We start from the raw sequence: 18,356 nt of genomic DNA on the forward strand, positions 1-18,356 counted from the left end.
CTCGATTCAATGTCAGCTCCGTTGCTACTAGCTACAATCAACGCATCGGTACCAGAGATGAGCATGGATTTGGATTAGGTTTTGAAAAAACAGGATTTGTGAAATTTTGTCGGATTTGGATTGGATTTGGATTAGACAGTTTTTCCGGAACGGATTAGGATTTGGATTGGATTGAACTATTTTCTGGGAGATTGAAATGTCGTGTGGCGAATGGCGACAAACTTTATTCAGATCAGTTATTAATGTACTTATGGTTATCAAGTTGGTTCTATACCAATACCGAGAAAACCATTACCGAGAACGGACATTACCGAGAACGCTATTACCGAGAATGGACATTACAGAGAATGGACACCACAGAGAATGGACATTACCGAGACTTGACACCACAGAGAATGGACATTACCGAGAATTGACACCACAGAGAATGGACAGAACCGAGAATTGACACCACAGAGAATGGACATTACCGAGAATTGACACCACAGAGAATGGACATTACCGAGAATTGACACCACAGAGAATGGACATTACCGAGAATTGACACCACAGAGAATGGACAGAACCGAGAATTGACACCACAGAGAATTGACATTACCGAGAATTGACACCACAGAGAATGGACATTACCGAGAATGGACATTACCGAGAATTGACACAACAGAGAATGGACATTACCGAGAACGGACACCACCGAGAATGGACATTACCGAGAATGGACACCACCGAGAATGGTCATTACCGAGAATATGGTCAATACCGAGAATGGACATTACCGAGAATGGACATTACCGAGAATTGCCAATGTCGAGAATCTATCTTACTGAGACGGACGTTGTCGGGAAAATTATACCTGCGAATTGACACCGAATGTGGCAACGCCGTGATGCACATACACGCGATCTGTACCTACATATGCATGACATGCCTGCATGAGTGCATGCATAAATTGTACACGTGAACTTATAGTCCTAAAGCATGTGATCATCAATCAATGGGGTTGGTTTTAAAGCGGTTTTACAATATCAGCTGATGGTCTACAACGTTTCCGATTCGTGTACCAACCGTGACATACGAATTAGCCTGCTCCGCTTCACTGATACGGAAATCTGTAGCATCCAGTTGTCATGCATATCTCAAAATAGTATAATATGGTTGAAATCGAGAAGTCATCATTTCTCACAGAGCTCGCAAAGGGAGTAACAAATATGCTGGCAAATCATGGTCTACATTTTTCATTTGCGGCAAGGGCATACTCATTTTCAGTAGACGGTTAGTCATTCTATAGATTGGTCAACATATATGTTTAGGCTGACGCGATAATTCATATGTTTAGGCTGACGCGATAATTCGGGTATAGAGTGTATCAATAAGTAGACAAGAATTAATATTGGTAGCAGATGATTACTATGGAAAAAGTGCGTGTTTAATCAGTAGTGACCGTCACGAAAATCTGGCTCACGAATTATTGTAAGAGAACGTGTCTTGTGGTGATTCTGGGCGCAAACACAATTTAATGTAGGGCGTAGATAATAAAGTTGGGTTGATTAAAAATTCTATTATCGCGTTCATCAGGATTGAACAGCACAAGATAAAGAAACTTCGTTGATCGCTGCGTATACAATTAACCGAGGTACATTTTTCATCTAAAGCAGTTAGCAAACCTAGACAAACTGTACACTGCGTAATATTCCTACGCAGAAATATATTCGATTATGACCGTGACGATTGTGATTCCTAGGTAATGGCTTCGCTCAACAATCGGACAATCAACGAATTATGCACTTACCTTTGTAATGCAATATATCATATCTATATTCAATGATACGTTGCGTCGCTGTACCGTACTAATTGGACCCGAATTTCATTTCGCGATGATGATAATTCTACCTGTTACAATCGCAGAATATTTTATCAGTAGGCTGCCGTTTTACTCAGCAACCTGACAACTGACTGCCAACCATTACGCTATCTTGCAGATAGTCACGCAATATTTCCTTGTCGCTCCTTTCCTACTGTTTTAAAGCTTCTACGGCTAGCAAAAATAAGAGACTGAGAAGTTCTGAATTTACTGTAAGCCCAGAAACTCTAGTTCCAACATTATAAGCAATCATGTTCCAGGTTATTTGCATTTTATTACTTGTCTGTGGCATGCTAAAATGAAACATCCATAGGATAAATAGGTACAGCGGTGATCACCAACACAGACTTGGCGTTTCTTCATCAGAAAGGATGCTAAATATGTGGTGATCGCTATTATCTATTTATTCACTTAGATTGTATGCCACTCTAGGCAGAAAATCTGTAGTCATGTCGGTTGACCACGCTTCATCACAAAGCCGCTTCAATTTGTCGCTAATGTCGACGTATTTTTTCTTTCTTTTCGGCGTTGCCTGGCCTGTGGAAGTTTGTAACAGCTGCACTCGATTTTGCATGACATCCATCCTTCAAAAATATCTGTATATTCAAGTTGAAACCAAGTACACATATACATCTTCCATTGTTTATACTCACTTTATACACTCTAAAAATTTCCAAATGGTTACGTGACATCCTCCAACTAGAACGCGGAAGCCGTGATGCCATCGTTCAACAGAATTGTTGGTTCGGTGCATGCCATCGTCAGCGTGCCATTCTGTGTATCTGGTGAATAATCGAGAATAAGGCAGAAGAAAAACAACCCTTTTAAAAATGCTTAGTATAAAATTAACAGCAGTGCGACAATACAATAGATTAGCTAACGGTTGTTTCTATATCAGTACATTACATAGAAAGACATCACCAAACCTAAATATTAACGATAACGGCACTCCACTATAGAAATATATACATTGGCCTACGCTGCTCAGACATGTGCAACGTATCGAATTAATAAAAAAGCGAGATACGTCCTTACCTTGTCATGTTTTCTAGTAATGTATCATTAGAAAAGACGATAAATCTCCTGTTACTGGCTGATCGCCCACTGTCATACAGAACCAGATTTTCCCCTCCGGATGTTTCCAAGGTACCAATCTCCAGTTCTTGTAATGACTTTGGTAGAGAGGGCTGAAAGCAATGTAATTGAAATATATTTCATTTTAACAAATAGCTAATATTATTTCTATACTTTACCGCTTGATTATTTCTGTATCTAACACGACGTATGGCTCGTTTTACGGCTTCTTTCCTCCCCATCGCAATTGCCCCTGAGGGACTTAATTGTGCGGATGCCATTGCAGAGGCATATATTTTCGATGGTGCTTCGTTGCTTACGAAACCTTGGATTTTCATTCTAAATAGAGACTGTTAGTTGATCCCAAAGAAAATGCCATTCTTGGTAAGCACTATAATAAACTTGCAACATACGTTAGCGTCATGGCAAGTAAACATATCGAAAGACCAGCTTCAAACGTAATGAAACTTGACGTCATCATAGCACAATTCGAGGACTGCATTCGAAAATAGACTTGAAGGTTTGTTGCCATGTGTGGGTAACAAACTATTTATTGAATCATTTGACTTCATCATCATTGGTTTACCACCGTTTATCAGGATTTTTCCTTTTTCATATATTTAATTCCAGCGTCTAGTTTTGTGAATAACATTCAACCATTTCAAATTCAAATGCAACCCCCGAAAACGGTTTATCACTACTCTTTATGCATTCGGTTCACAAACGGTATTGCGCTATTCACGAACGAGCCGAAATAGCAAACGGGAAACTCAATATTATTAGTGAATTTGTTGGAACGTGTTTCGCGGTCTCGAAAAATTGTCTCGCGGACCCCAGTTTGAGAACCACTGGTCTGGCTAGACGTGAATACATTTCCCATAAAACGATATTGAAATAACATCATACCTTTGAACCATTTCTTTTGCCTCTACTATGCCAAACGTAGCACAGTGATTGTGTTCTTGAGATTGCTTCAGAACGATTGGTGGCTCTGATCCTTCAAGGACTTTCAATGAACACCGACATTTTTTTCTGTCATAATGCGTGCATATCCAGTACGAAGTACCATTCGAAACTTTCATTCTCCTAAATACAAACTCGCCAACAGCGATTAACTTATTTCCTCGGGTCGAAGTAATGTATTTTGCTAATACATTAGGTCCTGATTGTTCTGCCATTTCGTCGTCCACCTCCCTTAGCTGACCAACACCTGTCATGACTTTTAGTCGTAAAGCATGTGATTGACCGATACGGTTGGTTTTAAAACAGCTGATTGTCTCGAACACTCCACATTAGTGTGGTGATGATACCGCAACTACGGCATAACATTGAATAATTTCGCTTCACTGGCGCACAAATCTGTAACAACCTGCTGTGATTCTAATCTTAAAAGAGCATAATATGATTAAGAGCCACTGAAGAAACTATGGTTCGATAAGGAATTCCATCGCTTCATTGGCATGGATACCTCTAATAACCCATCAACCTGCTGTGATTCGTATCTCAATTCGTTTTATCTGCTTGAAAGCGAAAAGGCAAACTATGACACAATAGTTTTCTTCAAAGGAACGGATATCTGTAATACTAGCGGAACTCATCGAGCTGCTGTGATTGGTATGAAGCAAGAAGGCATCAATTCTTTCAAATCTCGAAAAGGGGATAAACAAGTATCTAGGCGGATCATGGCCTACATTTTCGGTTGATGCAGCTTAGTCATTTTCAGCAAACGGTTGGCTTTAGGCTACTAGTAATGTCCTCTCAATAATGTTTACTTTGCTCGACTTAGAAAGACTTATAAGGCTATTCTGCACCTTCCCCTTCCAGCAGCATATTGTTATTATTAATTGTTAATTGTTGAGAAGGAAACAATGCGACGCTTATCACCTTATCGGTGGCAGAAAGTAGTACGAGACATTTTACAGTAAACGGGTTAGATTACCACATTTCTGTCCTGTCTCATATGCACAATGCCTATAATGCACGCATGTTATGCATATGCACATTGCACATTGCACAAACACAAATCGTATGTGCATCACTCTCTAATTTTTCACGAGGCTGCGCGCACTCCCCAACTCACTGCGCGGTCCCTTGGACAACAGCGCGTAACAACTATAAATAACATTGATCCCAACGTCGTGACATTGGGTATTTTCTGGTTTAGATTTCACGACATTCTTCATATTTGGAAATATACATTCTCGGTAATGGCCATTCTCGGTGGTGTCCATTCTCTGTAATGTCCATTCTCGGTATTGCCCATATTCTCGGTAATGACCATTCTCTGTGGTGTCCATTCTCGGTAATGCACATTCTCTGTAATGTCAATATTCTCGGTAATGTCCATTCTCGGTAATGTCCATTCCCGGTATTGTCAATATTCTCGGTAATGTCCATTCTCTGTGGTGTCAATTCTCGGTAGCGGTGTCCATTCTCGGTAATGTCCATTCTCTGTGGTGTCAATTCTCGGTAATGTCCATTCTCTGTGGTGTCAATTCTCGGTTCTGTCCATTCTCTGTGGAGTCCATTCTCGGTAATGTCAATTCTCTGTGGTGTCAATTCTCGGTAGCGTCCATTCTCTGTGGTGTCCATTCTCGGTAGCGTCCATTCTCTGTGGTGTCAATTCTCGGTTCTGTCCATTCTCTGTGGTGTCAATTCTCGGTAATGTCCATTCTCTGTGGTGTCAATTCTCGGTAGCGTCCATTCTCTGTGGTGTCCATTCTCGGTAATGTCCATTCTCGGTGGTGTCAATTCTCGCTAATGTCCATTCTCGGTGGTGTCAATTCTCGGTAATGGCATTCTCGGTAATGGTTTTCTCGGTATTGTCCGGACACCTATCAAGTTATCTTGAATCAAGTGAATCGTTGGTTGTGAAAGAAAATTTTCGAATCCCTCCATTGCATAAATTAGTATATTTTCTGAATTTCTAGTTGGAATCGGATTAGGATTGGACATGGACTTGAATATGAAAAAGTTATGGATTAGGATTTGGATTTGGATTTGAAGGTTCGGATTTGGATTGGATTAGGACATAGAAATTTCAAATCCGCTCATCTCTGATCGGTACTGGCATTAGAATTACATCAGTTACCCACGAGACTTATCCCCCACGTCTACGATAGCTCAGTCATGAAAAGCCCCACAAACTTGTTATGAGCAAATATCGCGTGGTGCGACTAAGTCGATTGCACAAACCGCAAAGTCACGGAGTCGGAATTCCCGTATGCGGAAAGAGACGAATAATGCAGCGTGTGATGACGATGTAGAAGAACTTCTTCACTGACCACTGGCGATTTTATCTCCACCGAAGTACGCAGTCTTGCGTCATATTCTTATCGTTAATAGTAAATCAAGATTTGAATACACTGTTCAAGGTACAGAAACCATATACAATTCAATGATAATCTATTCATACTGAAATAAATACTCGTCAGGAATAGTCGTCGGCGCAGCAACTAGTCGAGAATTGGAACGAACATTGTATATTAACAATCTTATCACCAATAACAAGATGGCGATACGATCACTTGCGGGGAGATGAACAACAGGCATCACATGCCTACCAAAATTCGAACAAACCCAGCCAAACTTCAAGGTTGTTTGTTCGTTACTTGTTGCACAAGATAGACGCCTAACAGTGATTATAGCCGCGAAGGCCACGGAAAATCGACACTAGGGATGGCGTGAACCTCTGAAAGGTTCAGGTTCTTGTGAACGCGAACCTTTTTGAAAGGTTCTGTGTGAACGCGAACGTGAAACTCATGACGTCACGTGACGTCATATTGTAGGCTTACCATATTTTGGAAATCTAAAAAGAGGACACTTTTTCAGAAATTTCAGACTTGCAAAACCGGAGAACAATTCTCAAAAACCGGTGAATTTTTCCCACTTTGTGATCGGTTGACTAAAAAAAAAGGTCATATTTTCGCTCACAGCTAAAATCACCGTTTTTCACTCCGAAATACCCACCGGAGCTTCACTTCTGTGCTAATTTGCGGTATATCACTAGCAATTTGCCCTGAATCTGACCTAAATTTTCAAAAAAGAGGACCAAATCTCACAAAAGAGGACAAAAGGGCGTCCTCCGGGGACACTTTCAAAAAAGTCAAAAAAGAGGACAAATCCTCCTAAAAGAGGACGTATGGTAAGCCTATCATATTGCTAATTCTAACCCTACATTTCAGTGAAGTGATGGCCTATATTAATGTACACGATACTTAGCGACGACTCGGACCACATAATGCCACAATGCTGAAGTACATATTGACGTTTTAAACGTCGCCAAATGTATCTACTGAGCAATCAAAAGATATATTAATCCCATAAAATTAATATCTTCCGTCGCTTTGCTAACAATTTCGACGAGGACTTGCAATGGAATATTATAAGCTTACGCCTTAACGGTATAGGCCAGACCGGATAATGTATTCGGCGTGTAAGTATTGCTACGTTGATATTAAGCAGAGTGTAAAATGGGATTCTATACTTGCTACCGATATAACCCCATTAACAAGTTATACAGCTCTAGCCAACACCCCAATCTCACGTATTTGGTTTTTATGATACAATATACAAATGAAGTCAAGATTGACCCCGTACGCCTGCTACATTTTTTACATCAGACAACGATATCAATTTCATTGATTGGTTGAATAGCCATCCTTCGGTGACTACCTACATATGTAGTGTATTTCGCTCACGATGTTTTGTGATTGCGATTCAAGCTCACAGCAAAAAGTCTCTAAATATTCGACCAAACTTTTGTAACAAAGCTCAAGTAAAATATTTGAGATTGTCAAGGTGAATGCTCGTTTAGTGTTGAATTTTTATGCTGCTAGCGCCAGGCATATAGTGGACCGCAGTTTCAATGCAATAAATTTCAATCAAAGATGTTATAATGACGTGAAAAATTGTAATATATGAAAAAGGTTCACAGTGCAGAACCTACCAAGGTTCGTCTGTGAACGTGGACGTCTAAATTTCCTAGGTTCACACACAGAACGCGAACGTGAGCCTCAAGTTCACACCATCCCTAAGCGACACCAATTCCGCGAGACGGAAAAGGCGGCAAAAAAAAATCAACGAGTCGCGTTTGTTACACAAAGCCGCGATAGAAACACACATCAAACGAATAACAAATAAGATAGCTTATAGTAAGAATACGACGATAGATTAAACACTGTTTGGAGTGAATGGGGTGACCGGAAATCACTCGGAAGAAATTTTAGATTGCAAACAGGGCATATTAATGTCAAAGTACAACCAACATGAACAATGGCGCAGTCACTCCTGATAAAATCTTTGTCTAAATCCCCCAGAATAACAAAGCACGGAATGCCAATGAATTAAGTTCGCCTATCTCATAACTGGGGCAAGTTTTTGTTGCAGTTAAATCCGTGGAAAGTTGCATTTATTCATTTATTTTCGAAAAAAGTTGCAGAAGTTGCATTTTGACCACATTTTGCTCGGTTGACTAAAAAAAGGTCAATTTTCCGGCTCAGCTCCCGAACTACCCGTAAAAGCGTTACTTCGGTGCTGATTTACGGTGTTTCAGTCGAATTTGGCCGTGTATTTCACCAACATCGAAAATACTTTCATGAAAAATCGAAAAAGTTGCATGAAAAATATGGACAAAAGTTGCAAAAAGTTGCACTATTAGATTCCTTCAAACAGCCTAAAACAGCATTCTACATATCTTACGAGTATTTAGGAAGCTGCCGGGAGCTGTAAAAAAAAGTTGCAAAAGTTGCAAAAACTTGCCCTACTCATAACGTAAATGGTATCAATGTCTCGTGATACCAATGCTAAAGGTTCCATGTGGCGTAAGCATTGAGAAAGTCCTACGCGACGTTAATCATTCGGAATTCGAAGAATCAACAAGATTTCAAGAGTTCATTAGTGTCCGCCGAAACAAAGAACAAAGGGACGCTCTCGAGGGACCTTAAAATAGCCGCGCGACCCGTTCACCCGACCCCTTGTCACCTCAATCTCCAGACAAAACGAAAGCAAGGCTCGCATAGACGATTAAACGATGTAAGCAAGATGCAACAATAAATGTACTGCACTGGGACCAATTTAATCTTAGAATAATATATATAATAGGAATAATTGCGCAGTGTTCTCGCTGTAAGATGGATAGAAAATAGCAGTGTGTATAATCTAGACGCACAGCCTGGGTCCATAACTAGCTCACCATGAATATTTAACACGTCCATCACGGAGAGCTAGAGTAATTTTCCCGCAAACCGCGTTGTACAAGTGACGAAATAAACAAAACGTAAGAATATCATACAAGTCTGTTGTATTCTAATTTAGCTTTCTAATACGCAACGCGATTTCCGAATATAAATTTCACGAAGTCACTTGGTCACAGGTGAAATGAATGTTGCTATTTGCGAGGCACGCGAGGTCATCTTTGCGCACATGTAGTACGATGACCCTTTGTTCACAACACGCCGGCTGTTCGCTGGATTCGTTGCAAGAATGCGCTTAGCATCACGTATAAGTTCAGGCAACCCGGTCTAAATCCACGACAATTCATTTAGGGCAAGGGCGCGATAATACGTCGTTTGACATACGAGCACGCGACAATTGAACTCGTGGGTTGGGGTTAGGGATAGGGTTGTCGTTCGGGGGAAGGTGGTTACTAACTCATACTTTTGAAGATCTAAATTGTAAACAGTAGCTTTAGTTTTGCCTAAAAACTTTTCAAGGAGACATGGAGAAAGTCTAATTATCATAACGACTTGAGTAGGAACTGTGGAAGGTAGGCGAGGGAACAGGATCGGCTCAGGCAAATAGGCGCTGGATAGGGCGTAAAAGAATCTCGCCCCTAAACTGCAAAATGGCATCGGCGACAAGAATGACCTTAACAGTCGGCATAGGCAGAATCAAAATAACGCAACGTTGCACAATCCGTGAACGAAATAGCAAGGCGCTGACTCACAAACAAGAATATCCGTCATCGAGGTTGATGCGGGCGTCATTTAAATTCGGCGATCTACTGCGCGATCTCCACGTCGCCGCCATTCGACGCAAGTACTACATTTCAAAGTCCGCTCAAGGCACGGCACATTGCGACATGCAAGTTGGGGAATTTTTCCCCACTCGCCCGACAATCGCGGCCAACTTTCGAGCTACACGAAACCAGCGCAAACGAATGTACTTGGGCCCTTAAATCCTTGCTCAATGGACACTCAATTCCGTCCAAAGGACCAATACAACTTCGAATCCGGCTGAACTATCCATTTTTGTGCATATCGTAACTAGGTCGGAGCGGCATGACTCGAGCACTAGAATCCGAATCGACTATTGCTTGTGGAATGATTCGAGTCGAGCACTGAGAGCTGATTGTTTCGAATTGAAATTGAAGTTTCGCGGGGCCTACGATCGTAGGCCCCGAGTTTCGATACTTTTCCCCCCACGGAAGTTTTGAAATCATCCGATATCGGTCAGGCGCTAATCATAACAAATGGTTCAAAAGCCAATGTCAAAGTCCGCCCGAAATTCAGCGCTCTCAGATGTAAGAGCGAATCTCTCCCGAACTCGCTCGACAATTAAAGCTAATTTTTGCGTTATGAAGCCACCGGATGCAGCACAAACGGATGTCCCAGGACATCATTTCGCACTCGAATATCTCCAAAGGAAAAATCACAAGATATTTGAGTCATAATAAATCGCTTATCAATTTCCTCCACGACTGTTACGTTGAAAATACCGACAAACTGGGACCGAACAAGATGTGAGCCAATTTGAGTATATTAGTGAGTCGACGTTATCATGTAACGAACAAATACACCCCTCTCGCTAACCTGCTGGATTTGTATTACAGCCGGCGTCGGGAAAATACCGGTATTGAGGAAGCCACCCGTCAATACAACTCATCGCCAGCACCGAGTGCGCCTGTTGCGGTAAACAGCGGGATTTTAATAATGAAATTTATTTCGTGCGAAACAATGCCCGAACGTGGCCTCGCATAATCACGCTTTCGCGGTGCATACATCGCTGTAGCCAGGAGGGAGCGTTTCTCGCGATTTAGTGTCACTAGATTTCTCGATTTTAATAGTAGAAGTGAAAGTTGCCTAAAAGCATAACTGCTCGAGTGAGCTGCGCGAGTAGGCAAAATTTACTTGAGTACTTCAAAAACGACTTTGTTACTGGTAGCGAAGTACTACTACATTTTTCAGTGATCGATCACGACTAGCCAACGTTCGCTACTTACTCAAATGTTTATATATCCAGACTACTTGCACTTCTGATGTACATTTCAGGCGAAATTGCTTACGTATTACGCTTTGAACTCTGAAAAGAAATACGTAGTTCTCGAACGAGTTTGCATCGGTGGTACGAGTGGAATTGTGATGAGCCGCGAAAAATGGCTCCTAAATTAAGATGGTGATGCTACCAGACTACTTATAATTATACTCGAAAGATTGTTTCCACACTCTAAATCGAAAGCATCGATTTAGACACAAAATTGTGCATTCAAAGATGCAATATGGGACAAACACATAAAGTCGACCCAAATCTTTCGCCGCAGTGGTGTCATAATATGTGCGAGCCCACACTTCATCAGATAAAGTTACGAAATATGTGCTTCTGCTCACATCTTATCATCTGTCGCCGGCTTTGATCACTATGAAAGAGTTTACGTATACATTTTAATAGTCCGGTAAGTTGCCGCACGAGTTGTGAGATCAGTAAGATTGAGGGGGATTGTGAGGTCGACGCTGGAAACGCTGCTGGAACTTATCGTAATGTCACTGGTAAATTACCAGATCATCCAAGGTAAGGTACGGTACGGGTACACTCGAGTGCCGATCATGACGTCATCGGTAAACCAATGACCCTGGGATCCGTTTGCTCCCGCTGGGTTATTTGCAGGGGAGGTATTAAGCTGCAAGATATAGATTCTCAAATGATGCAGCATTTCTATAATAGATGTTGAACGGTATTAACGACTCTGGTATGAGTAATGCGTGTATTTAGCCCCGTTTACATATAGCTCAGAAGCAATGTTCCCTCTAATTTTGACGAGTCTGCAGCAAGCGCTCACCTACTCACTGCGCGGTCCCTTGGACAACAGTGCGTAACCACTAAAAAAAGGTCATCTCTTCGGATTTTTTGTGCACAACTTATATTTTATGTGAGCAAACACCTGTCAGCTCAAAGCAATTGCACACGTGCGTACCTAAGAGGGCACATTGCTCAGGAGCCATGAAGTGCATGGACTGCTGTTTCATCACTGTCGCTCCATTATTTTAGTGTGTCTCTTTCTTGCATTTACTAGGTTTTGTTAACGTTTCTCATTTTATTTACCTACCAAACTGGCAGAGGAAATTGATCATTTCAACCCAATTATATATATCATTGTTACAACCACATGCTTGTCTGACTTGACTATGACTTCCATTATATATTTCCCCATTATTGATCATTAACATATCAGCAGTATAGCAATCAAGAAATAATCAATCTATCAATCAATCATCACCATGTAATTTTGAAGTACGTTGTTTAGTAATCTTTAGTGTTACCTGGCTATTATCAGTGCATTCTGCTTTTGACTGTTGACTGAATAAACATCTACATATTTCTCTATTGCTATCCCTCTCTCTCTCTCTCATTCACGCTTCACATCTCTCGGTAACGGCGGGAACTCAGTCAGGGTCAAATGTCATCGGTAAACGGAGCGATAAGTCGCATTACAATGACTTTGTGGATGTGGATGAACGTGTCGCTAATCTCATCATAGCGGAAGGAATGGAGAAGATGTTGATTGCGCACGGCATTACGAGAGAACACATTGCTTTAATTGAAGGTAATTCGTTCAAGAATATCAACATGCGATATGTTGTTATGATTACCGGTATGTTGTCAAGAGGGTTCCTACAGCAAGCAGCAGTGTGAGAAATATTAGTAGATTGCCTTTTAGATCAACTTGCAGTAGCATCGAAACTGAGTTTCAGAATGTCAGTTAATCCTCTAACTTGATGCAATGTGGGTTTACAACTAGAATTCTTGACCAAGTTATAGACATCTTGCTTTGCAGTTAACTCACTTGTTTTTCCAATTACATGACATTTTCATTGATTGAAAACATAACATTTCTTTCATGAACCTATTATAATAATTATTGTTAATATTATCCAGTGAGATAAATCTTATTATATTCATATCAAGTTCCCTCTATATAACACATAGAAGTGTGTGTGCAGTGCATGCTTAACTCACTACATAGCTGCTTTTATAGTAACACTTTGCCTTTGTAATAGATCAGAGCGGGGTTTCAAATGGTCGTTCCGAGGAGTGTCGAAGCGAAATACTTACTACTCATGTCGAAATATTAGAAGTCGAGCTAGAGACAGATGAAGAGGTTAGTATTATTCAACTATTCTAGAATGAATTTATTGGTTGGGATAATCCTGTTTATTTTTGTTGCAATTTTATATATTAAATATGGTTGTGGCAGAACTCTTGCCTTCATATCAACCGGAATTCAATAAGTGGAATGTCCTTCAACCAAATCTTCTGCATTATTTGTATTTATCAGTATATTTATTTGTGGGGAAAAGAAGCCGCTGCGGTTATTCTCCTGATGGAGTTACGAAATGCAGTAACTGAAAAGAGAATCACAACAGGATTTGAGGGCGATAACGCTTTATCAGGTGAGTTGCAGGGTTTGCTGCTTGCTTAACCTGGAACTGTGTGAACAATGAACATAGATGTACCATAACGTCCTGCTTTGTCAGATTTGTACTGATTTCGACTCTTGTCCTGATTTTTCGGCAAACATTGTTCGGCGTTTTCCGTAACACCTTGGACGTTTTGCATGCCACTATCTGGCACAAGTTTGAACTTAACAGACCGTCACAAAAGTACTGCTAGTTGTTTGAAAATTTTATGGCTTAACATGCGCGCCTGTAGAGTTGGTTCTAATTCGGGGGTCTGTTAATTTCCAAGTTGCGCCACAAACATGTGTTCTAATTCAGGGTCTGTTGCACAATTGTTTTTCGGTGCTGAAAATATGGTAGGCCTATGTTTTGATTGACGCTTTTTACGTTATGACGGTGCAATAAACTCGAACTGAAAAAAGGCCTCCAAAAATAAATGTTCACTAAATGCTTTTCAATTACATCATTCTTTTTGATAATGCTAAATCTAAGTTAGAATGAGCTGGTGTAAATTCGTTTTCGTCCCACACCATGGAAAATCATTTCTGCTGCTAATGTAATTTTTGGTTTTCCTGACTTCGAGTCCATAAGGATGGCTACCATGGATATAGTGCATAGAATCAGTGAATGTGAACATAATACTTGTGCCGTTCCAAAAGGAACCTGTATGATGGTATACTGATCAAATCTGAATGGATCATTAAAGGTTAGTAAACTTATGATTATGTGGAAAAACCCATACATGTCGACGACTAGACAGCATATCGTGACGACAGAATTTGCTATCACTTGTTTCCATGAGTCATGCTTGTTAAACCATATTGACAAAAACCTATATTGACCTATTCAGCTCTATTTTTATTCAATATTCATTATGCAGAAGTCCCATTAAGGCATTTCTACGTAATCTAAATCTTATGCTTTCAATTCACCCAGTGATTATTGGCAATATAATTTTACTTAAGATGTTTCTTTCAATTCCAGGCCCATTCAGTCCAATTAACGGCCACAAAGCTGACATCTCGTACCAGCGCACCAGGAAAATGGTGACCTGCAGTCATGGATCGTGGCGAATGGCTTCCGCATAAAGAGATCGTCTCACAATAAAGCGAAACCATTTGAGATGGTGCTGGATCTTCTCGCGTGTTATTATGTTTGTGACCCCCCATATCCAAAAGTTTTCTAGATACTGTCAATTTTACAGTATATCCTGATTGGAGACAAAAATTTGGGTTTCAATCAAACAAGCTTCTCTGTTTTATGAACAGATTTCAGAGATCCCAGTAATGATTTTGATTTCGTTTGCTGACTTGGACAACTATACTAATTCTAATACTACTAATTCTAGTACTAGTCTAGTTGTCTAATTAGAGTGAAAAAAATGTGTAGCTAAAATTCTGATTATACTCTAAATTTGAAAAAAAAACTAGCTATAATTTTAATTCGTGAATTGCTTCGTCTCTCTCATTCGAATCTAATTTGTGAAAACAACTGAACCTATAATTCTAATTGTACTCTAATTTGGAAAAACAGTGTAGCTATAGTTCTAATTCTACTCTATAATTTGAAAAAAAGCGAGCTACAAATCTAATTCTACTCTAATTTGGAAAAAGCTGTGTAGCTATAAATTCTGATGCTACTCTAATTTGTGAAATGTTTCTTTGCTCTCAATTGAATCTACTTTAGAAAACAACTACCGCATAGCTATATTTCTAATTCTACTCTAATTTGAAATAAAAACTACCTCTAATTGGATTCTAGTCTAATTCAGAAAATATACTGCAGTAATTATTCTGATTCTACTCCAATTTTTCAAATGTTACTTTGCTTTGATTGGAATCTAATTTGTGATAACAACTGTGTCGTTATAATTCTACTCCAATTTGGGAAATGTTTTTTTGATCTAATTAGAATCTAATTTGTGAAAACAACTGTGTTACCATAATTCTAATTCTACTCAAATTTTTGAAATGTTTTTTTTTGCTCTAATTAGAATCTAATTTGTGATAACAACTGTGTCGCTATGATTCTAATTCTACTCCAATTTGGGAAATATTTTTGCGTCAATTAGAATGTATTTTGTGAAAACAACTGTGTTGCTATGATTGTAATTCTACTCCCATTTTTGAAATGTTTTTGCTCTAATTAGAATCTAATTTGTGATAACAACTATGTCGCTATAATTCTAATTCTACTACAATTTGGACTTTTTTTTTTTGATCTAATTAGAATCTAATTTGTGAAAATAACTGTGTTACCATAATTCTAATTCTACTCCTATTTTTGAAATGTTTTTGCACTAATTAGAATCTAATTTGTGATAACAACTGTGTCGCTATGACTTTAATTCTACTCCAATTTGGTAAATATTTTTTGCACTAATTAGAATCTAATTTGTGAAAACAACTGTGTTGCTATGATTGTAGTTCTACTCAAATTTGGGAAATGGTTTTTGCACTAATTAAAATCTAGTTTGTGAAAACAACTGTGTTGCTATGATTGTAATTCTACTCCAATTTGTGAAATGATTCTTTGCTCTAATTTGAATCTAATTTGCGAAAACAACTGTGTTACGATAATTCTAATTCTACTCCAATATTTGAAATGTGATCCAATTTGTGATAACAACTGTGTCGCTATGATTCTAATTCTATCCCAATTTGTGAAATGTTTCTTTGCTCTGATTCAAATGTAATTTGTGGTTGCAACTGTGTCGCTATAACTCTAATTCCATACAAATTTGTGAAATGTTTCTTTGCTCTAGTTAGAAACTGAAAACAACCGTGTCGCTAGGATTGTAATTCTACTCCAATTTTTGAAATGTTTTTTGCTCTAATTGGAATCTAATTTGTGATAACAACTGTGTCGCTATAATTATAATTCCATACCAATTTGTGAAATGTTTCTTTGCTCTAATTAGAAACTAATTATTGAAAACAACCGTGTCGCTAGGATTGTAATTCTACTCTAATTTTTGAAATGTTTTTTGCTGTAATTAGAATCTAATTTGTGATAACAACTGTGTCGCTATAATTCTAATTCCATACCAATTTGTGAAATGTTTCTTTGCTCTAATTAGAAACTAATTATTGAAAACAACCGTGTCGCTAGGATTGTAATTCTACTCAAATTTTTGAAATGTTTTTTGCTCTAATTAGAATCTAATTTGTGATAACAACTGTGTCGCTATAATTATAATTCCATACCAATTTGTGAAATGTTTCTTTGCTCTAATTAGAAACTAATTATTGAAAACAACCGTGTCGCTAGGATTGTAATTCTACTCTAATTTTTGAAATGTTTTTTGCTGTAATTATAATCTAATTTGTGATAACAACTGTGTCGCTATAATTCTAATTCCATACCAATTTGTGAAATGTTTCTTTGCTCTAATTAGAAACTAATTATTGAAAACAACCGTGTCACTAGGATTGTAATTCTACTCAAATTTTTGAAATGTTTTTTGCTCTAATTAGAATCTAATTTGTGATAACAACTGTGTCGCTATAATTCTAATTCCATACCAATTTGTGAAATGTTTCTTTGCTCTAATTAGAAACTAATTATTGAAAACAACCGTGTCGCTAGGATTGTAATTCTACTCAAATTTTTGAAATGTTTTTTGCTCTAATTAGAATCTAATTTGTGATAACAACTGTGTCGCTATAATTCTAATTCCATACCTATTTGTGAAATGTTTCTTTGCTCCAATTAGAAACTAATTATTGAAAACAACCGTGTCTCTAGGATTGTAATTCTACTCCAATTTTTGAAATGTTTTTTGCTCAAATCAGAATCTAATTTGTGATAACAACTGTGTCGCTATGATTCTAATTCCATCCCAATTTGTGAAATGTTTCTTTGCTCGAATTAGTGCGAAAACAACTGTGTCGCTATAATTCTAATTCCACACCAATTTGTGAAATGCTTCTTTGCTCTAATTAGAATCTAATTTGTGATAACAACTGTGTCGCTGTGATTCTAATTCTATCCCAATTTGTGAAATGTTTCTTTGCTCTAATTAGAATCTGATTTGTGGAAACAACCGTGTCGCTAGGATTGTAATTCTATCCCAATTTGTGAAATGTTTCTTTGCTCTGATTCAAATGTAATTTGTGGTTGCAACAGTGTCGCTATAATTCTATTTCTAGACCAATTTGTGAAATGCTTCTTTTCTCTAATTAGAATCTAATTTGCGAAAACAACTGTGTCACTATAATTCTAATTCTACACCAATTAGTGAAACGTTTCTTTGCTCTCATTAGAATCTAATTTATGATAACTTTGTAGCTGTAGTTCTTATTTCTATTTGGAAAAGCTTGAATTTTTCAACTGTGCAAGCTAGAAATTCACACATTTTCGTCGGCAAATGAATGTTCTGTATTCATCTTTCGTTGCAATAAAATCTTTTTTGAGCCTAAGCTGAGTAAAAATTCATGGATGGGTGGTATTAATTTCGAGCTCTGCACCAGTCAGCATGAACACACCACCACTAAACACAGGATAGCCAGGCACACATCGGCTCCAGCACGTTGTGTGGTAGTTAGAAAAAAAAACGGATTTGGCGTGTAAATTTGCGTTCCTCTGCACGCATTCGAATTTAGAGTGCAGCCCTAGATATCACGCGGTGAAGCAGAAACCGGGCAATGCTTAGCAACAACGGAGCAAGTAAAGCCTAGGCTCGAAAAGGCAGAAGTATACGCTACGATGAACAAAGTCACGTTACCTGGACGGTGGCGTAGGAGCAT

The 18,356-nt window shown here is 38.8% G+C and overlaps 1 protein-coding gene and 1 long non-coding RNA gene across 3 annotated transcripts; one reads left to right on the forward strand and one right to left on the reverse strand.

Annotated features, from left to right (window-relative positions):
- Nucleotides 1-2,110: 2,110 nt before the first annotated feature.
- LOC145443162 (uncharacterized) lies at nt 2,111-5,353 on the reverse strand. The gene is made up of 5 exons (XM_080321154.1): nt 3,842-5,353; nt 3,115-3,274; nt 2,897-3,048; nt 2,515-2,643; nt 2,111-2,445 (listed from the first exon to the last, which is right to left on the reverse strand). The coding sequence occupies exons 1-5, from the start codon at nt 4,150-4,152 to the stop codon at nt 2,265-2,267; spliced, it is 933 nt and encodes a 310-aa protein (XP_080177280.1). The 5' UTR covers nt 4,153-5,353; the 3' UTR covers nt 2,111-2,264.
- Nucleotides 5,354-12,430: 7,077 nt separating this feature from the next.
- Nucleotides 12,431-15,751, forward strand: LOC145443840 (uncharacterized). 2 transcript variants are annotated; one of them, XR_013916554.1, is made up of 4 exons: nt 12,431-12,755; nt 13,210-13,310; nt 13,510-13,602; nt 14,593-15,751. It is a non-coding gene; the product is annotated as an uncharacterized LOC145443840 (long non-coding RNA). The 2 variants fall into 2 exon arrangements; XR_013916553.1 differs by lacking the exons at nt 12,431-12,755; nt 13,210-13,310 and having other exon boundaries at nt 13,335-13,602.
- Nucleotides 15,752-18,356: the final 2,605 nt, after the last annotated feature.

This window comes from Botryllus schlosseri, chromosome 7 (assembly GCF_051294905.1).
Source record: "Botryllus schlosseri isolate E-star chromosome 7, Bs_hap1, whole genome shotgun sequence".
NCBI classification, from domain to species: Eukaryota; Metazoa; Chordata; class Ascidiacea; order Stolidobranchia; family Styelidae; genus Botryllus; species Botryllus schlosseri.

Coding starts and splice junctions, on each gene's coding strand:
- LOC145443162 (XM_080321154.1), bottom strand. CDS start 4,152: ATGACAGGTGTTGGTCAGCTAAGGGAGGTGGACGACGAAATGGCAGAA. Junction 3,049..3,114: donor GATACAGAAATAATCAAGCG/GTAAAGTATAGA, acceptor CATTGCTTTCAG/CCCTCTCTACCAAAGTCATT. Junction 2,446..2,514: donor AAATTTTTAGAGTGTATAAA/GTGAGTATAAAC, acceptor ATATTTTTGAAG/GATGGATGTCATGCAAAATC.